This window comes from Pleurodeles waltl, chromosome 10, assembly GCF_031143425.1.
Source record: "Pleurodeles waltl isolate 20211129_DDA chromosome 10, aPleWal1.hap1.20221129, whole genome shotgun sequence".
Classification (NCBI taxonomy): Eukaryota; Metazoa; Chordata; class Amphibia; order Caudata; family Salamandridae; genus Pleurodeles; species Pleurodeles waltl.
The window spans coordinates 483,267,766-483,292,651 of NC_090449.1; the positions used below are offsets into that span (position 1 = coordinate 483,267,766).

General features: G+C 47.0%; 1 protein-coding gene across 3 annotated transcripts in view; it reads left to right on the top strand.

Moving 5' to 3' along the window:
• Window positions 1-22,080, top strand: part of LOC138260777 (uncharacterized) — a 252,241-nt gene extending 230,161 nt beyond the window's left edge. The window contains exon 4 of one of the 3 annotated variants that reach the window (XM_069209228.1): window positions 21,010-22,080. In XM_069209228.1, coding sequence (XP_069065329.1) covers window positions 21,010-21,171 — 162 coding nt within the window. In that variant the 3' untranslated portion in view covers window positions 21,172-22,080. The remainder of the gene's footprint in view (window positions 1-21,009) is intronic. The other 2 variants (XM_069209227.1, XM_069209226.1) reach the window with 2 other exon arrangements.
• Window positions 22,081-24,886: the final 2,806 nt, after the last annotated feature.

A 24,886-nucleotide genomic window follows, 5' to 3' on the forward strand; every position in this document is an offset into this window, starting at 1 on the left:
AAGACAATGCCCTTCCTTTTTTCAACCATCATACACTCACAGGAGAAGCCCTCACACCCTTTCTCAACATCATCAATGCCTTGCTAGGCCAAGGAACATTCTGAGATCCCCTGAAGGCAAGTCAAATGCTTTCCTGACTAAAGAAACTAGGTTTCTCGTTGTCGGAGTATGCACCCTGTACAAGCAGTGTAAGTCAGATACACACTGAAAGATAACCTGTGCTCACCTTCTAGTAGGTTGGCACAGAGCAGGCAAGCTTATCTAAAGAGGCAATGTGTAAAGTATTTGTGTAACATAACACAATTAAAACGCTTCAAAAAACTCTACACCAGGTTACAGAGAAAATTGTTTTTATAAATAAATCAAGACAAAAAGGACAAACATCCAATAAGTAGAAGTTGAATAAGAGTTCTAGCACTTAGAAGCAGTAAGTGTCAATGGGGTAATCTGGTCGTGCTGGACCGGAATAAAGTCAACAGTTCAGGCCAACCACGATGGAGCACAAGCCTAGTGAACAGAGTACCATGGTCCTGGTCACAACAGTGTGATGCGGGGTGCAGACTAGCAGTGCATTGAGCAATACATTGATGTCAAACTTGAGGTCGAGGGATGCATCTATTTTGTTCACGCAGTAGTGGCAATGTGTCGGTTCCAAAAACAAAGCGCTGAGGTGAGATGCATCGGTTCCAAAGTGCGATGTGCCAGGTTTCTCCATGAAGTCGAGGGGATGAGTCAATCTCTCAAAGCTGCTGCAACGGTGTCTAAGACTGGTCGGGTATGTGGTGGGTACCTACGGTACTTACACCTTATACCAGGTATCCCTTCTTAGTGTAGTGTAGTCAGTACTAAGAAAGTGGAATGTGAAAGTCAGTCCCCCACCTAGGTAAGTGTAGTGTGTAGAGGTGAGCTGAGAGCACTAGGAAAGCCCAGAGGCAAGTACCACAACCCACCCCAGCGACCAGGAAAGCAGTAGTTAATCACTGTAAATTTGTGTGATCACACACAGAGAAGAGAAGAAGAATTGACCAAAGCCCAGAAGAGACTGCAAGACTCCAACAGTGCATTCCTGGACAAGAGGACCTGTGAAAAAAAGGGGCCAAGTCCAAGAAGCACAGCAGGGTCCAGGAAGGGCAGGAGCCCCTACCCACCAGGGTGAAGGTGCAAGAGGTGAACCACCGGTGAAGAAGAAGAGTCAGCACTGCACCCAAGAAGACGAAGTTGAGTTCCTGGAGTATGCAGGTGATGGCCCACACCAGAAGAAGGATTGCAGTAGGGTTTGCGTCTTCGGGTTCCGCCAACAAGCCTTGGCACACACAAAACGCATAGTTAGTGGAAAGTGGAGCTGCCGGGGACCAGGAAGGACCAGGTGGACTCTACCCACGGGGGAGGAGTCAGAGGGGGCCCTCAGCAACATAGAGAGTCCACAGAAGCCCAGGCAGCACCCACAGGATGGGGACAGAAGAGTCGCAGAAGAGGCCCACGCAGCACTATGAAAAAGGATCCTACGTCGACGGAGAACCACTCAGGGAGCTGTGCGTTGCAGGAAGGAGTGATGGGGGCTGAAGCTTCAAGTTGCGTGAAGATCTTGTGGAAAGGATGCCAACAAGCCTTGGCAGCTGCAAAGGACCGGTGCACGGGGGTACTGTCCTGTGTGGGCAAACAAGGGCTTACCTCCACCCCAATTGGACAGCTGGAAGAGAGGATGTAGGAAAGTACCATCTTGCCTGGCATGTTACCCCCATTTTTACTGTATGTATGTTTGTTTTTGCCTATGGGTCACTGGGATCCTGCTAGCCAGGACCCCAATGCTCACAAAGTGTGCCCTGTATGTGTTCCCTGTGTGGTGCCTCACTGTATCACTGAGGCTCTGCTAACCAGAACCTCAGTGTTTATGCTCTCTCTGCTTTTAAATTGTCACTGCAGGCTAGTGACTAATTTTACCAATTGTGATTGGCACACTGGAACACCCTTATAATTCCCTGGTATATAGTACCTAGGTACCCAGGGTATTGGGGTTCGAGGAGATCCCTATGGGCTGCAGCATTTCTTTTGCCACCGATAGGGAGCTCAGACAATTCTTACACAGGACTGCCACTGCAGCCTGAGTGAAATAACGTCCACGTTATTTTACAGCCATTTTACACTGCACTTGAGTAACTTATAAGTCACCTATATGTCTAACCCTCACTTAGTGAAGGTTAGGTGCAAAGTTACTTAGTGTGTGGGCACCCTGGCACTAGCCAAGGTGCCCCCACATTGTTCAGGGCAATTTCCCCGAACTTTGTTAGTGCGGGGACGCCATTACACACGTGCACTACATATATGTCAATACCTATATGTAGCGCCACCATGGTAACTCCGAACATGGCCATGTAACATGTCCAGGGTCATGGAATTGTCACCCCAATAACATTCTGGTATTGGGGGGACAATTCCATGCATTCCCGGGTCTCCATCATAGAGCTCGGGTACTACCAAACTAACTTTCTGCAGCTACTGTTGCTGCCAACCCTCAGGCAGGTTTCTGCCCCCCGGGGCCTGGGCAGCTCAGACCCAGGAAGACAGAACAAAGGATTTCCTCTGAGAGAAGGTGTTACACACCGTCCCTTTGGAAATAGGTGTGAAGGGCCTGGGAGGCATAGCCTCTCCTGGTCTCTGGAAATGCTTTGAAGGGCACAGATGGTGCCCTTCCTGCATAAGCCAGTCTACACCGGTTCAGAGATCCCCCCAGCCCTGCTCTGGCACAAAACTGGACAAAGGAAAGGGGAGTGACCACTCCCCTGATCAGCACCTCCCAGGGGAGGTGCCCAGAGCTCCTCCAGTGTGTCCCAGACCTCTGCCATCTTGGATGCAGAGGTGTGAGGGCACAATGGACAGCTCTGTGAGGCCAGTGCCAGCAGGTGACGTCAGAAAACCCTCCTGATAGGTGCTTACCTTTCTCTGTAGCCAATCCTCCTATTTAGGGTCTCTCCTGTGGGTATCTCACCAGATAACGAATGCAAGAGCTCACCAGAGTTCCTCTGCACTTCCCTCTTCGACTTCTGCCAAGGATCGACCGCTGACTGCTACAGGACGCCTGCAAAAACGCAACAAAGTAGCAAGAAGACTACCAGCAACATTTTAGCGCCTCATCCTGCCGGCGGTCTCGACTGTTTCCTGGTGGTGCATGCTCTGAGGGCTGTCTGCTTTCACCCTGCACTGGAAGCCAAGAAGAAATCTCCCGTGGGTTGACAGAATCTTCCCCCTGCCAACGCAGGCACCAAACTTCTGCATCACCGGTCCTCTGGGTCCCCTCTCATCTTGACGAGCGTGGTCCCTGGAACACAGGAGCTGGATCCAAGTGTCCCTGACAGTCCAGTGGCCCTTCTGTCCAAATTTGGTAGAGGTAAGTCCTTGCCTCCCCACGCCAGACAGTAATCCTGTGTACTGCGTGAACTGCAGCTGCTAGGGTTTCTGTTCACTTTTGAAAGACTTCATTCATGCATAGCCTAGCCCAGGTCCCCAGCACTCCATCCTGCATTGCCCAACTCGATGAGTTGGACTCCGACTTCGTGGGACTCCCTTTTGTTGTGCTGAGTTGACTGTCATGCTCAGATCTTCTGAACGTCTGTTCAGGTGCTTCTGCAGGTGCTGCCTGCTTCTGCTTGGGCTCTACGTATTGCTGAGCGACCCCTCTGTCTCCTCCTCCAAGGGGCGACCTCCTGGTCCTTCCTGGGCCCTGGCAGCACCCAAAACCTTCAACCACTAGCAAGGCTTGTTTGCGGTCTTTCTGCGTTGAAACAACTCTGCATCCTCCAGCACACCGTGGGACATCTTCTGACCAAAGGAGAAGTTCCTGGCACCTTCCGTTGTTGCAGAATCTTTGGCTTCTTCCACCCAGAGGCAGCCCTTTTGCACCTTCATCCGGGGTTTAGTGGGCTCCTGCCCCCCCTGGACACTTGCGTGACTCTTAGACTTTGACCCCTTCCTTTACAGGTCCTCAGATCTAGGAACCCATCTTCAGTGCTTTGCAGTCAGTTGTTGTCGTTGCAGAATCCCCTATCTCGACTTTACTGTCTTTCTGGGGTAGTAGGGTAAATTTACTCCTACTTTTCAGGGTCTTGGGGTGGGGTATCTTGGACACCCTTAGTGTTTCTTACACTGCCAGTGACCCTCTACACATTACACTAGGCCTGGGGTCCATTCGTCTTTCACATTCCACTTTTGGAGTATATGGTTTGTGTTGCCTCTAGGCCTATTTTTCCCTATTGCATTCTATTGTGTTCTATACTGTTTGCACTACTTTTCTAACTGTTACTTACCTGATTTTGGTTTGTGTCTGTATATTTTGTGTATATTACTTACCTCCTAAGGGAGTATATCCTCTGATATACTTTTGACATATTGTAACTAAAATAAAGTACCTTCATTTTTAGTTACTCTGAGTATTGTGTTTTCTTATGATATAGTACTAAGTGATAAAAGTGGTATAGTAGGAGCCTTGCATGTCTCCTAGTTCAGCCTAAGCTGCTCTGCTATAGCTATCTCTATCAGCCTAAACTGCTAGAACACTACTAATCTACTAATAAGGGATAACTGGACCTGGCACAAGGTGTAAGTATCACAAGGTATCCACTATAAGCCAGGCCAGCCTCCTACAGAGGACAATCGGGATCACTTCAGTCCACCACCCATGATGCAGGATCCATGCAGCTCAGCGGGAGAGGGGATCCACGGAGCCGGTTGTCATCGCAGTTGGTGCCTACAGAAGCAGGGGAGTGACTCCTTCACCCCAAGGGAGATTCCTTCTTCCTTCTGATGCAGGCTGAAGACAGGCTGTAATCCGAGGATGCACGACCGGGGAAATGTTGCAGTTGCCGGAAGGAGCCGGACATATAATGTTGCAGAAGGCGTCTTGCTTCTTTGTTGCAGCTTGTAGGATCCTGAAGAGTCCAGCTGCAGTTTCTTTGGTCAGAAGTCAAAGTGGAGTTTGCAGAGGATTCCTGCTGGAGTCTTGCAATCCGAATCTGAGGAACCACTAAAGAGAGAGTCCCTAAATAGCCCTGGAAGAGGAATTGGTCACTGAGCTGCGTGACCTATCAGGAGGGGCCTTTGACGTCACCTGCTGGCACTGGCACTCAGATGCCCCAGAGTATCCTGCCAACCTTGAATCCAAGATGGCAAAACCCAGGGACTCTCTGGAGGAGCTATGAGCACCACACCTGGGTTGGTGATGGGCAGGGGAGTGGTTACTTCCCTTTCTTTGTCCAGTTTTGCACCAGAGCAGGGACTGGGGGGTCCCTGAACCGGTGTAGACTGGAGGCTACCCCTCCCAAGCCTGTAACACCTATTTCCATAGGGAGAGGGTGTAACACCCCTCTCCCAAAGGAAATCCTCTGTGCTGCCTTCCTGGGCTTGAGCTGCTCAAGCAACAGGAAGGCAGAAACCTGTCTGGGAGGTAGCAGCAGCTTGGGCTGCTCAGAAACCCTCAGAAGGCTGAAATGGCAATACTGGGGGTCCTCTGAGGAGCCCCCAGAGTGCATGGGATCATACAACCAATGCTTGCAAAAGCCTTTTGGTATGTGTTAGAAATGGGGTTTTTGGTTGGCAGTTAGGTTGCCCTCTGTCCAAGCAAGAACCCTCACTCTAGTCAGGGTAAGTCACACACAATCCAAAATCAGCCTGTGCTCACCCTCCGGTAGCTTGGCACGAGCAGTCAGGCTTAACTTAGAAGGCAATGTGTAAAGCATTTGTGCAATAAATCATACAACACCATAGCATAACACCACAAAAATACACCACACAGTATTTAGAAAAATATATAATATTTATCTGGGTATCTTCAGGTCAAAACGATCAAAGTTGCAATATGAATTTGTAAAGATATCACTGAAAAGTGATATAAAGTGTCTTTAAGTCTTTAAAAAGCAATAAAGTGTCTTTCAAGCACAGAGTACCTGGTTTCTGGTGGGAAATCTCCTCAGAGGGCCACAGGAGAAGAGATGCGTGGAAAAAGGGGGGCGTGCGTCGATTTCCTCTCAGCACACACAGACTTGCGTCGTTCTTTTCCACGCGGGGAAGTCGGGCGTCGTTTTCCGGCGTGCAGACAGTCTCTTTTTGTGGATCGCGAGGATTACCAGATGTCCCGGGTCTGTGCGTGGATTCTCCTGCTTATTTTCCGGCTGCGCGTCGTTCTGCGGGGCTGCGCGTCGAAGTTTCGATCTCACGGTAGGCGTCGCGTCGATTTCTCCTTGGAAGTCGGGCGGCGTTGTCCTTGCGAGGCCGTGCGTCGAAATTTTGGTCTCACGGCAGGCGTCGCGTCGATTTCTCCTTGGAAGTCGGGCGGCGTTGTCCTTGCGAGGCCGTGCGTCAAAGTTTCGCACTCACTGTAGACGTCGCGTCGATTTCTCCTTGGAAGTCGGGCGGCTTTGTCCTTGCGAGGTTGTGCGTCGAAGTCTCGATCGTCCCGAGGGCGTCGCGTCGATCAGCGTCGGTGTGCGGCGTCTTTCTCGCCGCGAAACAAGCTGTGCGTCGAAATTTTCGGCGCACGGAGCGTCCAAGTGAAAGGAAGAAGTCTTTTTGGTCCTGAGACTTCAAGGAACAGGAGGCAAGCTCTATACAAGCCCTTGGAGAGCACTTTCACAGCCAGACAAGAGTTCAGCAAGGCAGCAGGGCAACAGCAAGACAGCAGTCCTTTGTAGAAAGCAGACAGGTGAGTCCTTTGAGCAGCCAGGCAGTTCTTCTTGGCAGGATGTAGTTTCTGGTTCAGGTTTCTTCTCCAGCAAGTGTCTGATGAGGTAGGGCAGAGGCCCTGTTTTATACTAAGTTGTGCCTTTGAAGTGGGGGTGACTTCAAAGAGTGTCTAAGAAATGCACCAAGCCCCCTTTCAGTTCAATCCTGTCTGCCAGAGTCCCAGTAGGGGGTGTGGCAGTCCTTTGTGTGAGGGCAGGCCCTCCACCCTCCCAGCCCAGGAAGACCCATTCAAAATGCAGATGTATGCAAGTGAGGCTGAGTACCCTGTGTTTGGGGTGTGTCTGAGTGAATGCACAAGGAGCTGTCAACTAAACCTAGCCAGACGTGGATTGAAGGGCACAACAAGTTTTTAGTGCAAAGAAATGCTCACTTTCTAAAAGTGGCATTTCTAGAATAGTAATATTAAATCCGACTTCACCAGTCAGCAGGATTTTATATTACCATTCTGGCCATACTAAATATGACATTCCTGCTCCTTTCAGATCAGCAGCTGCCACTTCAACAGTGTATGAGGGCAGCCCCAATGTTAGCCTATGAAGGGAGCAGGCCTCACAGTAGTGTAAAAACGAATTTAGGAGTTTTACACTACCAGGACATATAACTACACAGGTACATGTCCTGCCTTTTACCTACACAGCACCCTGCTCTAGGGGTTACCTAGGGCACACATTAGGGATGACTTATATGTAGAAAAAGGGGAGTTCTAGGCTTGGCAAGTACTTTTAAATGCCAAGTCAAAGTGGCAGTGAAACTGCACACACAGGCCTTGCAATGGCAGGCCTGAGACAAGGTTAAGGGGCTACTGAGGTGGGTGGCACAACCAGTGCTGCAGGCCCACTAGTAGCATTTAATCTACATGCCCTAGGCACATGTAGTGCACTCTACTAGGGACTTACAGGTAAATTAAATAGTCAATCATGGATAAACCAATCAGTAGTACAATTTACCCAGAGAGCATATGCACTTTAGCACTGGTTAGCAGTGGTAAAGTGCCCAGAGGTCAAAAGCCAACAACAACAGGTCAGAAAAAATAGGAGGAAGGAGGCAATAAGTTTGGGGATGTCCCTGTCAAAAAGCCAGGTCCAACATGACCCCCTACCAGCCTAAAGCCAGGGGAGTACAATCACTATCCTGATGTACTTCCCTGTTTGAGGCGACAGAACAAGGACCCAGGCCCACAACAGCAGGGGCATGCTCCAGTTCTTCGCCTTCCTGACTCCAATTGGATCACTCTGTCCATACTCTCAGGGCCCACTAAGCCAACCCATGGGGAACCTTTCTCCTTACCTGCGGATCCCATCTGTGCAGCACCTAACCTTACTTTGCTCACAGATGTATCCCAGGAGCAGGATAGTACCACCATGACCAACACAGTGGTGTTGCCCACTCTACCCCTGGGGTGTGACACTTGTCCCCTCCCCAGGGATAACTCTGTCCACCTGGACAGCAAGCCACAGTGATTACTGACAGCTGCCAGGGATGAGAGCCAGCCCCCAGGCCTCTCAAAGCTCTCCAACCACTGTGGCTGTGGAGAGTGGGGGGCGGTAGCCCCAGGTGCTGGGCACCCTTTAACCACTCTCCCTTCCACCAGGTCAGGGATGACAGCCTGAACCTGGTCCTCCCCTCTGGGGCTTTGTACCCTCCCTCCTGGAGCGGTACCCCCAGAGTCCAACATGGTCAGGGTGCTTACAGAAGTCACCCTGTACCATTCCTCCACCAGTGCAGGGCTGTTAACCTGCAACTGGCCCTCCAACCTGGGGCCTGTACCTACAGGTTGGACTAGGGCCCGGGGTGAGGCTTCCCTCCCCCTGCCCTCCCTTCTGGGGTCCAGCACCCTCCAACTAGGAGTGGCCTCCTCAGAAGACAACATGGTAGGGGCACTGTTATCAGTAGCCCCTCCCTCCAGGTCCGGGGGGACACCCTGAACCTGGTCTTCCAGCCCAGGGTCTGTACCCTCAGACTGGATCACTGCCTGGCAAACCAGGACTTCCTGGGAGGCACACCTACCCCCCACCAGGTCAGAGTTTAACCTCTGCACCTTCCCATTCAACTCAGAGTCACCACCCTGAAGTTGAACAATGGCCTGGCACGCCAGGACTTCCTGGAGGGCACACTGACCCTCCACCAGGTCAGAGTTTAACCTCTGCACCTGACCATTCAACTCAGAGTCACCACCCTGAAGTTGAACAATTGCCTGGCACGCCAGGACTTCCTGGAGGGCACACTGACCCTCCACCAGGTCAGAGTTTAACCTCTGAACTTGGCCATTCAACTCAGAGTCATCACCCTGAAGTTGAACAATTGCCTGGCACACCAGGACTTCCTGGAGGGCACACTGACCCTCCACCAGGTCAGAGTTTAACCTCTGAACTGGGTCATTCAACTCAGAGTCGCCACCCTGAAGTTGAACAATTGCCTGGCGCACCAGGACTTTCTGGGAGGCACACCTACCTCCCACCAGGTCAGAGTTTAACCTCTGAGCCTGGTTCCCCAACCCAGGGTCACCACCCTGAGGTTGGGCAATTGCCTGGCACGCCAGGACTTTCTGGGGGGCACACCTACCCCCCACCAGGTCAGAGTTTAACCTCTGAACCTGGTCATCCAACCCAGAGTCAACACCCTGAGGTTGGACAATTGCCTGGCACAGCAGGGCTTCTTGGGAGGCACACCTACCTCCCACCAGGTCAGAGTTTAACCTCTGAACCTGGGTATCCAACCCAGAGTCACCACCCTGAGGTTGAACAATTGCCTGGCACGCCAGGACTTTCAGGGGGGCACACCTACCCCCCACCAGGTCAGAGTTTAACCTCTGAACCCGGTTATTCAACCCAGAGTCAGTACTCTGAGGTTGAACAATTGCCTGGCACGCCAGGACTTTCTGGGGGGCACACCTACCCCCCACCAGGTCAGAGTTTAACCTCTGAACCCGGTTATCCAACCCAGAGTCAGCACTCTGAGGTTGGACCACTGCCTGGTACACCAGGACTTTCTGGGGGGCACGCCTACCCCCCAACAGGTCAGAGCTTATCCCCTGAACCTGGTTAGCCAACCCAGAGTCACCACCCTGAGGTTGAACCATTGCCTGGCAGGCCAGGACTTCCAGGGAGGCACACCTACCTCCCACCAGGTCAGAGTTTAACCTCTGAGCCTGGTTCCCCAACCCAGGGTCACCACCCTGAGGTTGGGCAATTGCCTGGCACGCCAGGACTTTCTGGGGGGCACACCTACCCCCCACCAGGTCAGAGTTTAACCTCTGAACCTGGTCATCCAATCCAGAGTCAACACCCTGAGGTTGGACAATTGCCTGGCACAGCAGGACTTCTTGGGAGGCACATCTACCTCCCACCAGGTCAGAGTTTAACCTCTGAACCTGGGTATCCAACCCAGAGTCACCACCCTGAGGTTGAATCTTTGCCTGGCATGCCAGGACTTCCTGGGGGGCACTCTCACCCCCCACAAGGGACACACTGTCCCCAAGGGCCACACAAGAGTCTGGTTGGCGCAGGTCTCCCGACCTCTGCCCATCCGGCAGAGTCTGGGTTTCCCCCAAACCAGAAACGGTTTCACCTGGGTCATTCCTGGGGGGCTCTGCTCTCAGAGCTGTCCCCTGACTCTCAAGGTCCTCCACTGGGGTCTGCAACCCCCTCTCAACCCTATGTCTGGACTTCTGCACCCCCTCACTAGGAGGGGTACTGCCAGACACCAGAACTGTTGGGATGCTGGCTACAGTCACCCCCCCAAGTTCTTCTGACACTGCGGGGCTTCCCTCAAAAGGTGGCCCTACGGTACAGGCTAGGCTTCCCTCCTGGTGTTCCCTCATGGAACCCTCTAGGACCTGGGACCTACCTGGGACACTACAATCCTCTCCCACCACACTCGGTTGGGAACCACCTAGACCACTCCCTTCAGGAGCACCCCCAAATGCCTCTTCAGACTCTCTGGTACTCACTCAGAAGTCTGCCTCCATTGTAAGTTCCCTGGGGTCAGAGAACTCACACTCCACCTGGTGTTGGCGTAGCTCTGGAAAATAAGGACCAGACATATGCTCTCCAGCAATTACATCACTCTGCCCTTCACATGTATTAACCACAGTACCCTTCACCCAACCACCCAGTAACTCAACCTTGGAAAAGCACTCTACTTCACCCTCCTGAGACTGGTGAGACAGTATCTGTCTGTCCCTGACACTCAACCCAAACTCTTCTGGGATGTCTCTACACTCTATATCCAGGACGTCCACCAGGGGGGAACCCTTTTCTCTGTCACTCTCTGCTAGAGTCAGTAAAGTGTCCCTCCCCCCAGTAGGAATATGACTCCCTGTGCCAGTTCCCCAATCCTTCTCAGGGACCCTGTGCATAACAGGAACTACCTCATACCCTTGAACTGCCTGGGGTGTGTCAACTCCCTTCTTCAAGTTGGGCACCACATCTCTGGGCTTGTGCCCTTCTTCAGCAGTACTAGATGCAAGATTTTTGCTGCCCCCATCTGAACTGGACTCAGCCCTTCCGGCCTCCAGTTTCAGCTCTTTACAGCTCAGCTCTTGAGCTGCAATCTTTTCTTCTTCCAGGGCTAAGAGTCTTTTTGCCTCAACCTCTGCAAGATACTCCTCTAATTGTTGCTCCTGTCGCCTTTGACTTCGGAGCCATTCATCTATTTCTGGGTCACTGTCCAACTCTGAGTAGTCTTCCTCCTCATCTGAGTAGTCTTCCTCCTCATCTGAGGGGTACTTAGTCATTTGGTTTCTTGCTGCCTCTCTCTCTGCCCATCTTTCCTCCCCCCAGACTATGTAGTGATGGAGCATCTCCGCTTTAGTAGATCTCCTTGCTACAGGAAGGCCCCATTGTCTGCAAAGCTTCCTTAGGTCAGCCTTAGTGAGGTGGTCAGTAGGAACAAAGAATGAGTAGGTACACAATCCCATTTTGATAAGATCTTATCAGCAAAAACCAAAATCCAAAGTCCAAAATATCAATAGTATATCCAGGAGGACATCAGAGAACCAAGAGCCAGAAAAGATGAAAAATCAAGTTGACCTTCAACTGTGGGTAGGTAGTGAAATACTTAGCTACTGTATGTCACTGCACAAACACAAGTCCTATCCTCACCGCTGATCACCAATGTTAGAAATGGGGTTTTTGGTTGGCAGTTAGGTTTCCCTCTGTCCAAGCAAGAACCCTCACTCTAGTCAGGGTAAGTCACACACAATCCAAAATCAGCCTGTGCTCACCCTCCGGTAGCTTGGCACGAGCAGTCAGGCTTAACTTAGAAGGCAATGTGTAAAGCATTTGTGCAATAAATCATACAACACCATAGCATAACACCACAAAAATACACCACACAGTATTTAGAAAAATATATAATATTTATCTGGGTATCTTCAGGTCAAAACGATCAAAGTTGCAATATGAATTTGTAAAGATATCACTGAAAAGTGATATAAAGTGTCTTTAAGTCTTTAAAAAGCAATAAAGTGTCTTTCAAGCACAGAGTACCTGGTTTCTGGTGGGAAATCTCCTCAGAGGGCCACAGGAGAAGAGATGCGTGGAAAAAGGGGGGCGTGCGTCGATTTCCTCTCAGCACACACAGACTTGCGTCGTTCTTTTCCACGCGGGGAAGTCGGGCGCCGTTTTCCGGCGCGCAGACAGTCTCTTTTTGTGGATCGCGAGGATTACCAGACGTCCCGGGTCTGTGCGTGGATTCTCCTGCTTATTTTCCGGCTGCGCGTCGTTCTGCGGGGCTGCGCGTCGAAGTTTCGATCTCACGGTAGGCGTCGCGTCGATTTCTCCTTGGAAGTCGGGCGGCGTTGTCCTTGCGAGGCCGTGCGTCGAAATTTTGGTCTCACGGCAGGCGTCGCGTCGATTTCTCCTTGGAAGTCGGGCGGCGTTGTCCTTGCGAGGTCGTGCGTCAAAGTTTCGCACTCACGGTAGGCGTCGCGTCGATTTCTGCTTGGAAGTCGGGCGGCTTTGTCCTTGCGAGGTTGTGCGTCGAAGTCTCGATCGTCCCGAGGGCGTCGCGTCGATCAGCGTCGGTGTGCGGCGTCTTTCTCGCCGCGAAACAAGCTGTGCGTCTAAATTTTCGGCGCACGGAGCGTCCAAGTGAAAGGAAGAAGTCTTTTTGGTCCTGAGACTTCAAGGAACAGGAGGCAAGCTCTATCCAAGCCCTTGGAGAGCACTTTCACAGCCAGACAAGAGTTCAGCAAGGCAGCAGGGCAACAGCAAGACAGCAGTCCTTTGTAGAAAGCAGACAGGTGAGTCCTTTGAGCAGCCAGGCAGTTCTTCTTGGCAGGATGTAGTTTCTGGTTCAGGTTTCTTCTCCAGCAAGTGTCTGATGAGGTAGGGCAGAGGCCCTGTTTTATACTAAGTTGTGCCTTTGAAGTGGGGGTGACTTCAAAGAGTGTCTAAGAAATGCACCAAGCCCCCTTTCAGTTCAATCCTGTCTGCCAGAGTCCCAGTAGGGGGTGTGGCAGTCCTTTGTGTGAGGGCAGGCCCTCCACCCTCCCAGCCCAGGAAGACCCATTCAAAATGCAGATGTATGCAAGTGAGGCTGAGTACCCTGTGTTTGGGGTGTGTCTGAGTGAATGCACAAGGAGCTGTCAACTAAACCTAGCCAGACGTGGATTGAAGGGCACAACAAGTTTTTAGTGCAAAGAAATGCTCACTTTCTAAAAGTGGCATTTCTAGAATAGTAATATTAAATCCGACTTCACCAGTCAGCAGGATTTTATATTACCATTCTGGCCATACTAAATATGACATTCCTGCTCCTTTCAGATCAGCAGCTGCCACTTCAACAGTGTATGAGGGCAGCCCCAATGTTAGCCTATGAAGGGAGCAGGCCTCACAGTAGTGTAAAAACGAATTTAGGAGTTTTACACTACCAGGACATATAACTACACAGGTACATGTCCTGCCTTTTACCTACACAGCACCCTGCTCTAGGGGTTACCTAGGGCACACATTAGGGATGACTTATATGTAGAAAAAGGGGAGTTCTAGGCTTGGCAAGTACTTTTAAATGCCAAGTCAAAGTGGCAGTGAAACTGCACACACAGGCCTTGCAATGGCAGGCCTGAGACAAGGTTAAGGGGCTACTGAGGTGGGTGGCACAACCAGTGCTGCAGGCCCACTAGTAGCATTTAATCTACATGCCCTAGGCACATGTAGTGCACTCTACTAGGGACTTACAGGTAAATTAAATAGTCAATCATGGATAAACCAATCAGTAGTACAATTTACCCAGAGAGCATATGCACTTTAGCACTGGTTAGCAGTGGTAAAGTGCCCAGAGGTCAAAAGCCAACAACAACAGGTCAGAAAAAATAGGAGGAAGGAGGCAAAAAGTTTGGGGATGTCCCTGTCAAAAAGCCAGGTCCAACAGTATGATTCCAACATGCTTGACACCAAACGTGCATATGTTCAGAGTTACCATTATGTAGCTGGACATAGGCATTGCCCTATATCCAGCTCTCCCTCAGCAGAGTCAGGGAGCAGCAGGGTAGCACAGCAGAAAAATCAGTCCTTCCAGTTCATCAGCCCAACAGAGTGACATTTCTTGATGTAGCACAGCACTTCTTCTGACAGAGTCTAGTTATAGGTCCAGAAACGCAGGGGTTATACCGAGTTGTGCCTTTTAAGCGGGGGTGACTTCAAAGGGTCTTTGAAGTGCATAGGGGGCCTTGGCTCCATGCAAGATTTAAAAGTACATGTCCTACTTTATACGTACACAGTACCCTGCCCTATGGGCCTACTTTAGTGGTGACTTAAGTGTAATAAAAGGGGCATTTAAGGCTTGCCAAAGGGTTTTAAATGCCAAGTTGAAGTGGCAGTAGAACTGCACAAAGAGGCTCCGCAGTGGCATGCCTGAGACATGTTTAATTGGCTACTTGTGTGAGTGGCACTAGCAGTGCTGCAGGCCCACTTGTAACGTTTAATTTACAGGCCTTGATTATATGGTACACCACTTTATAAGGGACTTACAAGTAAATTAAATATACCAGCTGTGTATAAACTGGTGTTACCTGGGGAGAAACACATGCACTTTAGCACTGGTGGTCAGTGGTAAAGTGCCCAGAGTCCTAAGTCAACCAAACACATCAGCAAAAACATGAAGCAAGTAGGCAAAACTTTTGGGGGGAGACCACCTTAAGGCTGACAGGTCTAGAAGAAACTATCCCTGAACCCACCTCATCCCAGCATTTGCATCCCCATTATTGAAAGAAATCACCACCAAGTTGCAGAAGCACATAAGCAAGAAATGTCTTCTACAGAACCACCAATCAGGATTCAGACTATGATGCAGTACTGAGATACTCACTCTTCAAGTAGCCATCTGCACCCTCCTCTTCAATGCCAGGAATGATTCTTGCCTCTTGGTCCTGCGTGACCTTTATTAAGCATTCAAGACATTTGGCCATTGAGCTCTCCTCACCATCCTGAGATTGGATTCTCACCCACTAGTCTAAAGTGAACCACATCCAATCTCACCAACTTTTTCCAGCTCTCACTTTAGGTTCCACGTGATCAGAGGCACTTCTAGTCTCCTACATAGTACCCAAAGTCTCCATCCCCCTCTCATAATCTTTAACATTAACATTTCACCCCCTAGACACATTGCTAGAGTCAGCAAAGTCAAGAACCATCAATACACTGATGATACTCTAATTTACCAACAAGTATCCTTTACAAGTGATATACAGATGATCAGATCCTACCTTGAATCTAATCAGTCTTTGATGTCAACTGGTACCTGAAGTAGAACTCTCTCAAATGTTTAAATCTGTCTGTTAGGAAACAGCACCAAACAACCCCAGGCTCAAGCCAGGTCTTCCAACTTAACCCTACCAAGCTTCACCCCATCAGCTTATATACCAAGCAAAATCCCTCAGATTCACCCTCTATACCCACCTCTGGTTAAAGATTCAACAAGCATCACCAGGAAGACCAAGACAGCTTGGTTCCAACAGTCCCCCTTAAAGAAAGTGAAGCTCTTTCTCTCAGAAGACAACGTCAGAATGACAATGTCAGAACAACAATATAAGCCTTAGTTCGAGGTGGATGGAACGAACACCCTCTTCAGTGCTTTCCCTGACACCACTGTGGCATCCCTGCAAAGTATTCTATATACTGCATATGGGCTCATCAAGGACTCAAGGAAATCCAACCACATCACTTCCACATTTAAACACCCACATTAAATCCTCCCCTTCAAGACTAGCTGCCTTGTTTATAAGGCCTCAACAATAGCACCTTAGCTTATCTGGGTAGCAAACACACATCTGAAGGACAATGTCATACCAGGCACCTGGATGCACCCAGACTGGAGTCAAAACATAGTAAAAAGGAAAAACCAGAAGAAAAGCCTTCTATGTTCATGCTTCCAGGATTTGGAACAGGATGCCCGTCAGCAATAGAAAAGGTCAAATTGAGAATAAAACCGGAGGACACACCTCTTCAAGGAGCATTAGCCCTGACTTGACTATTTACCCTTGACCTCTCCCTATGATTGTATCTTCCTTGCGGTCATGGCCCCAGTAAAGCACTCTGTTGCTACTGAGTTATGTTTGTGCACTTCAAATACCAATAAAAACATAAATATATTCATATTCTGTAGCCACCAGTACTGTTCTGTGTCCTAGTTTCCCCTGCCATGTGTGATCACCAGCGCAGTTTCAACATAAGTCTTTCAATCCTTCATGATTGTGAAAGGCCACTCCCCATTCCGAGCCACACTACCCTGTCTGTGCCCGTGTCCATCAGTCTTAAGGTAAACATGTTTTCTCCAACCACCCACAGTCGTCTGCTGAGCTACCCTAGGACTGAGCTCTAGGGATGACTGCAGACAGAAGAGTCCCCTGCATGGTATACAGTTGTGTCCCCAGCCCTGTGTGCCCATCTGTGAGTATCTAGTATCCCTGCTTTTGAATATTGGTGTCAGCCTAAACTAATCTTACATTTACACAAAGGAAAAGGCATTCCCTTGGACACGGTCCTGGACTTGGAGAGGCACACCAAGCATGCTCTCCATAACGGTAGAGGACTACTGACAGTGTCAAACATTAATGTGCCTAAGACAGTGGTGGCAGCAATCTGAGGTTTAAAAAAAATCATAGTGTGACCAGACCTTTTTTTATCTGTGTCACGATAAAAGAGTCCTGCTTGCTTACTCGTTTAAAGTTCTACAGCTAGAGATGAAGCCAGAGTCTAGGGCCGGTATACCTAACACACTGATGTACACATGTTGCTTGTGTTTTACATGCTATGATTGCCTAAGTGAACCAGAGTGACAGAAGCCTGTGTGGTCTCTTTTAAAAGCAACTGGTTTGTTCATGTGCGCAAGATGGAGGTAACCTTACTATCCCAGACAGTGGAGGTGAATTACTGACATTCCTTAGAGGTTTGGAACCTAGTTACAGCAGTGGAGTAAAAGGAGATTGGTGTCCCCTTAGAAATTTTTTTATGTCCTTTTGATTCGGAGGGCTGCTGATTAGTCTTCCTTAAGCTGCCATCTGATGGATGGCAGGGGTGAAAGGTGGTACTGCAGTTCCTCTTGTTATAACGTGAGTGGTTCTTTAAAGAGGGTCAGACGTTTGTCTCTGTTCCTGACCACTGTCAAGTGTATCTGATGATAGTCAAGTGCACACTGCTTACTCTTCCTTGTGCCTCCGTTGTGAGTGTTCCAGTCTAGAGATGGCCCCGCTGGGAGGAGCAATAATCTTGATAAAGGCTTAGGGCCTTTTGTGTAAGCTTATGATTGTTTCCTACTCACAAAGTTATTTTATGGGTAGTATCTTTATGACTGTGGAGTCGCCACACATTTAAAGGTAGGGCAATCCTGTGAAGTATATTTGTGAATAGCAAATAATCATAAACCTACACACAAGTGTAAGTTTACTTTTGTGAATTAGGCCTTAAGTTTAGAGGACAGCATGAGAAGAACATGTGAAATGAGAACTGACACAAATATGTTCTATAAGGGCTGACAGAGAATACACATCCCCTGTCTGCCATCCATGCATAAAGTGGGAGCTGTTGACCCACTTGTTATTCCAGTTCCAAGTTATTTTTGACCAAGGAGGGGGTACTCCATGGAGTACCCAGAGGACTACTATGCAATCAGAGCTAGTGCCTGACTGGCAACCAGCTTCTTAGAGGTGAGAGGACATCACCTGAGTATGATCTGGAGGAAGAACTGATTTCCCTCTCCTGAAAAGCCTGGAGAGTTCCACCTGGACAAGTGGAAGGAATGATGAATCCTGCAGGAGGAGCTGAGCACCTACTGTGGACATGAGCAGTTGTTCCCTGTGCTGAGGGTCTGTCCTCCAGAAACTACTATAAAGCATGACTGACAATCTTCTGACTTCGAACCAATCACTTAAGTTGAAGTGTAAGGTTGACAGCACAACCAAAATATGCCTGAGTGAATCCCACATTGTTAACACTGGAGCCGCAGCCATGGCTCTTGCTGGTGGTGCCAGAATGGTCTGTATCACTCAAGAATAACCATGTGAAGCGGTGGCACTTGCCAAAGTGTGTCTGACAGACTGAAACTGAGCCTGGTATTGATCATACATATGCCCATGTGGAGAATGTAATTGAAAGTGAAGCCTGCTATTTTGAAGTACTTGCCAACATTTGCCAAAGCAACAGAGTAGCTGCCTGTGACGCTAGCCAAAGTGTGTCTGAATGGATCCTCCCACCACAGCTACAAGTGCCTTGAAGCCACTCAGTCGCCAACCTCAGACCTTTGCCTTGACGAGGACTACATCAACATCTCATCCCAAGGAAGCCGAAGTGACTGACCTCAAGGCAAGGCCTGCCTTAGACCAGCAAGATCCGTGCTTCTGAGGCTGTCAGCCAAGGAGGGTGCCAGCATTGAAGACAGCAGTGCCCCGCACTGTCTACAGAATGTTGCCTTGTGGCCCAAGCCTCCCTGCTTAGACCGTAGCAGCCACCATGACTGACTGTAGATGACACCTTTCCTCTGCAGCGAGGAAGAATTATGAACAAAAGCTTGGGAGGCTGATACGAGGCCTTGCACAGCCTCAGAATAAGGTGGAGAGGCTGTGCTCCTACTGCCTTAAGACTGCTAACCTAGGAGAGCAGAGATGAGCCTGTACTACTACACACATAAGCTGCTGTATCGCGGGGTGGGGGCTGTAAAGAGACAGAGTGAGGAAGGGAAAGCCTTTCCTGGAAGTATTAGCATCTTAACCCTACCCTGGAAAATGGATACCTTTTGTGCAGTATGTAGTACTGAGTTTTAGCGTAATTAGGTGCTTGTCTTTTTTCAAAGAGAAGCACTGAGCTGGACAATTATGTGATTATGCTATTAGGTGTCCCTTGAGTGCTGATCTTGTTGTACCCCTACACTAACCTATACAAAAATAATTTCAAAGGCACGAAAATATTTGTTTCCTTCAAATTAACTCTGTGTGTTTTATTCAAAGAATTGGCCACTACGTGTTTCACAATACAGATTGCTTCTTCAGGGCCACCATTGTCCATATCAAAATCTATAGAGACATAAAAACATAGAGAAGCTACACAAGCACCATATAATACAGCAACTTCCTCCAATCCATACAGGGAAATTGAACTCATACTTCCCTTAAAAAATCTTTTTTAATAATCACATATATATTCAATCTATACTTAGGATATTAGTACCTGCTCACCATTAATTAAGCATAGTACCATATTTAAGTTATTTATAATTACAAAAAAACTATATATTGCAAATCGTAATCCATCCTCAAAATTTACAACAACATCCAAAGCAACTTAGGTGCATTCATAAATCCACCCTTTACTAGTACAGTCTAGGTTACACTCCTACACAAAGGTTGAGCCTTATACCTACTAACGTCTCACTGATATTCACTTAAGTACCGAATTACTTTTCTTGAAGCTCTCAGGATGTCTCAACACGTCATAAAATCCTCACCTCAACACATTCAGCTCTCTTAAATACAGACTACTCAAATCCCTCTTATACAAATAAAGGTCCAATTCCAGTACCAACTAGTAAAACCAGCTCTGTGCTGCATATATCACATCCAATTTCTTAGTACTAAAAAGACACCCCTTTCCTAGCCGATACGTCAAGAAATTCAATTGTAAGGTTTTAACCGGTGTTTCAAAAAGATTTAGATTGGTTGTTAATGTCAAAAGGTAATCTTAATTTGGTATCTTTGCAACACATATTAACCGCATATCAAAAATCGTTCCCAACTCGTAAAACAATAAGCTTTAAACAATAACACAACAGTAACACTAATTCTTCCATAAACAGTTCATTACCTGAAGATCGCAGCAGAGTGAGGGGCATAGTAGCTCCTTTCAATAGTGTTTATGAATTCTAGAATGCCTCAAAGTGGTAGCTTTGTATGTGGACCACCTACACAGATGGCTACCACCTCGTGGTTTTGACGTTTTACTTCTCTCACACCAATGTCCCTGAGAAGTCTGTGACTGCTCGCCATTGCTACTGCTGAGAGTCAAGTGCTTAGTACTTGGTCTAGGTTGCACAGCCATAATAAGACAAATCCTGACATATCAGAGACAAACGACCCCAGCCCCATTGCTGTGGCCCATTAGCCCTGCGAACGTCATGTAATTTTGAAAGTGAACACGTTAACAGAATGCCCCATCGATGGTTACTATGCAGAAATTAAAGGAACGTGAGTGCTATGTACAATGACCAAATAAGCACACCAAAATCCACAACTAACGTATTGAGTGCACTTCACTACCCTCCCCAAATACAAAGGTCTGAGCTTTGCATAACATAAGCTATCAACCTCTGATATCAGTAAGCGAGTTCAGAATATTATAAATCCATTTAACTTTACCTTCTGGTATATATGTGTGTGTGTTCATCTTCGTACCTGTGTAGCAATGTCCCTAAACACTTGTGTATCTATGAATATTTACTTTTGTGTCTGCATATCTGGATAACTGTGTAGATAGTTATCTTTCTGTCTATCAATATGAGTAGCTTTTTATCTAGGTATCAATGTCTCTGTGAGTCGGTGTATCTGTGCATCTTTGTATCAATGAATATTGCTATAGGTGTATCTTTATAGTTATGCATCTGTCCCTCTATGCATTTTTTTTGTATTTATGAACGTGCATATTTTTGATTCTACGTATCTATGGCTCTCTGTATCAATATATCTGTGCATCTCTGTATTGCTCAGTCACTGCTGAGTATCTGCATTTGAGTACAAATATTTGTGTGTGTGTCTATACCTCCATATATTCACTATGTCTTTTTTTACAGGCTTCATCCTCTATTTGGAAAGAGGTAGTGGCCTCTGATACGGAAGTGAACAAAACCAGTCCTATGAGAAAGAGTCCCCATCACGCCATGGACCGCTGCTCGCACTGCTGCCTTCTCAGCGTGGTTCAAAAAGTCAAACGTCTGCATGCCAATGGCTCATAATGGAAAGAGGCCAGGTATAGTGGGGCCAGCTTCTGGGTCAGTCATCTGGACCGTTCCACCATGGCCAAATCCAGAGCCTGCAGCCTACAGGAGAATCCAGGACCTACTCAGGAAAATGCTAAACGTGTCTCTCTTTCGTCCTCACCTAGGATAATTCTGAACCTATACGCTATTTGGCTTCTACTTTCCATTATTCAGAGTTTCTTACATCACACAATGTGTTAATTTTAATGTTTATTGTTATGTAAAGCATGTTGATTCATCTGAGGTATAGAAAATGCCAAATAAATAAGTAATAACATACATACATACATTTCGGTTCCTACGCACTGTTTTTAAATGTATGAGTCTCCAATCTTATGTTTTTAGCATAGCTCTCATTTTCTTGTTGTTTTTTCCTTGCTGCCCTGTACTAGACGCTGCTTTGGATCATCTTAATACCCATACTATTTCCACTCTTGCCATCCTTTGCTCTTGATCAAAGCACAGTTTTTAATGTGAACTTTCCATAGCTTCCCTGTGCTAGACATTAGCGCCATTTTTAATTTGTTGTAGGTATTGGATAAAGCATGGGGCTGGCTTCATTGAAAAGATGAGTGATGCAGATAGACCATTTTTATTTCAGGAGGAGCATCTTAAACATGAGGAGCTATGCATAGAACATTATGGTGTCCTGGAGCGTGTAAAAACATACCTTACAGAATCCGAATGTAGTGTGGTCATGCGGTTGGAAGAGTAACACTAAATAATTGGACTGTTTACATTATACTTGTTCTTATGTTATGAAATTGCATACATTCACCTTTTTCAGGTCCAAGAGAAGGGTGTAATATGCTCAAAATTCAAAAAATTTCTTTCAAGTGCCAAAGCCTGGACTAGACAGTAATTTACCCGCTTGGCTATTTCTTCCTAATATTTCCTACAGGCCACTCTGTGGCAGAATTACAATATAATTATGATTAAATAAATACACTAAAGGTATCAGAGATGGTCAAACTTAAGTTCATCCGTAGTCGTCCACAAAATGAGATTATGATGTAAAGCTTGTGGCATACATCTGTGTTTTGACGTGCTAGCTCTTCCTGTGAAGGCTTCCTCTTCATGTCTCAGAACTAATCTATATTTAATTTGCTTTCATTCAAAGCCTGAAATTTGTTTTAGTAAAGAAGGAGATGAAAAAACCTGTTGCTTTAAGCCAATTGTACTACAGAGTATCGAAGGTATAATATAGAAGGGTCACAATATTGCGAACAGAGTATTGATACAAAATGTTCAAGCCATGAGTCCACAGATGGAGGTTCGTTTCTTAACTCTCTCTCTCTCTCTCTCTATATATATATATATATATATATATATATATTAATATATATATATATAGAGAGAGAGAGCGCGAGAGAGAGAGAGAGAGTGAGAGAGAGAGAGAGAGAGAGAGTTAAGGAACGAACCTCCCTATATATATATATATATATATATATATAGAGAGAGAGAGAGAGAGAGAGAGAGATTTATATGAAAATTTGGGTTGGTGGTTGACTAACTGGGGTGTGAGCTATGGCCAAGCAACTACCACAATCCCTTTCAGGGCGAAACACAAATAGTCTCTAATTTAACCTGTGCTTAACCCTGGGTAACTTGTCATGAAAAGGAGTCAGGCTAAACTTACAGGCAATGTGTCAAGTATTAATGCAATACACAGACAACAACATTAAAGCATTAACACAATAAAAACCTCAAAGTAATTTAGAAAACTAGAGAAAAATGTAGTACATTACTTAACACCAAAACCATCAAAATCCAATTAGAAGAACCAGAGTTATGAATTTGTAAAGTTTTAGGTTCAAAACACCAACTCCTCAGTTTTAGAAAATGCCCATCTGGGCACTTTTAGCACCACAACCAAGGGTCTAGGAGTGGATGGAGATCTCTTTGGGATTCAGTACTCATTCAAGGTGGGTCCCGGTGTGGGTTTAGGATGGGGGCAGTTATGTTCCTGTGGCTGTGAACAGGGGGCCAGCTAAACTAGCCCTTGGAGTCACTTCTGGAGTCCTGGGTGCAGGTGAAGATGCAGGGATCCATAGCAGGGTTGGCCTCTGACAGTTCAAGGCAGGCTCCAGTCAGTGAAGCAGTCTTTCCAGGTCTAGCAGCAGTCTGGTAGAGTGCACAGTAGGTCACAACAGCAGGCAGTCTTCTGAGAGTCCTTACACAGGTCCAGTAGTGGACTGAGGAGCAGGTCTGATAGACCTATTTTTATACCCTGGTGCCCTGCTCCTAGACGTTTGGAGTAGTTTTCAGAAGGGTTCTGTGAAGCTCCAGGAATATCCTGCCTCCCCCGTCCTGGCTCCTAGCTGGCTGCACTGATAATACAGAGTTGTTAAGCCTATTGTGTGGTGGCAGAGCCCAGCTTATTCATTTGCAAGTAGGGCTGTGTTTAGTTCTGCCACTCCCCCCGCCTTCAAGTCAGTTAATGAGCCATTCAGGTTCTGCTAATCCCACTACTGTGTGACAGTCTAGGGGCATTTCACAAATTATCAACTGTCAATTACACCCAGTCATGTGACCTAGATCAGGCTGCTGACACAGAGGGCTAAAGGTAGGAAAATGCCAACTTTCTAAAAATGACATTTTCAAACTTGTGATGATAAATCTGACTTTACCATTAAAAGAGGGTTTATCATTACAAGTTCATAGATTCCAAACATGTATATCTATCATCTATGGTTTAGGAATTACTGCTTATTAAATACAAAAAGGAATCCTCAATGTTATGATATGGGAGGAGTAGGCCTCACAGTAGTGAAACACTAATTTGGAAGTTTTTCACTACTAGGACACATAAAACTAAAAATTACATGTCTTACATTTTAATTTCACAGCACTCTGCCCTATGAGCTAACTAGGGCCTGTCTTAGGGGGTGACCTTAGGGGTGATATATGTAATAAAAGGGAAGTTCAAGGCTTGACAAGGGGTTGTATATGCAAAGTCAACATTGCAGTAGGGTACTGCCTCCAGGCTGCAATGGTAGGCTTGGGAAACGTCTTAAGGTGCTACTTAAGTGGGTGGCGCAATAAGTGCTTTAGGCCCACTGGTAACATTTAATTAAAAGGCCCAGGGTATATGGTATACCACTCTACAAGGGACGTACATGTAAATTAAATATGCAAATAAGGATTATGCCAATCAAACCATGTTTAGGGAAGTGAGCGCAAACACTTTAACACTGGTAAGTCCTAAGACCAACATGCAAAAATTCAGAAAAAAGTAGAAGGAGAAAGGCAAAAAGTTTAGGAATGACCATGCAGAAAGGGCCATTTCTAACTATATATATATATATATATATATATATATATATATATATATATATATATATGCACACATATACATGTATATACCTATGTATGTGTGTGTGTCTATCTATCTATCTATCTATCTATCTATCTATCTATCTATCTATCTATCTATCTATCTATCTATATATATATACCTATATTTGTATGTATTTATACAAAGAGAGATAGATATTACCTATATATTATCTAGTTAAGAACTAGTTCCTTTAGAAAAATCTTTTTTTGTTTTGTTAATAACGTTTGCACCATTTGATGAATCTTCACAACATTTTCCAAACAACAATGGACATCACTTCAGTTGCTGTCTGGAAAGTTTCAGGGTGATCATCAAGTGGGGGCTGAGAAAAAGAGGGAGTCCCAAAACACG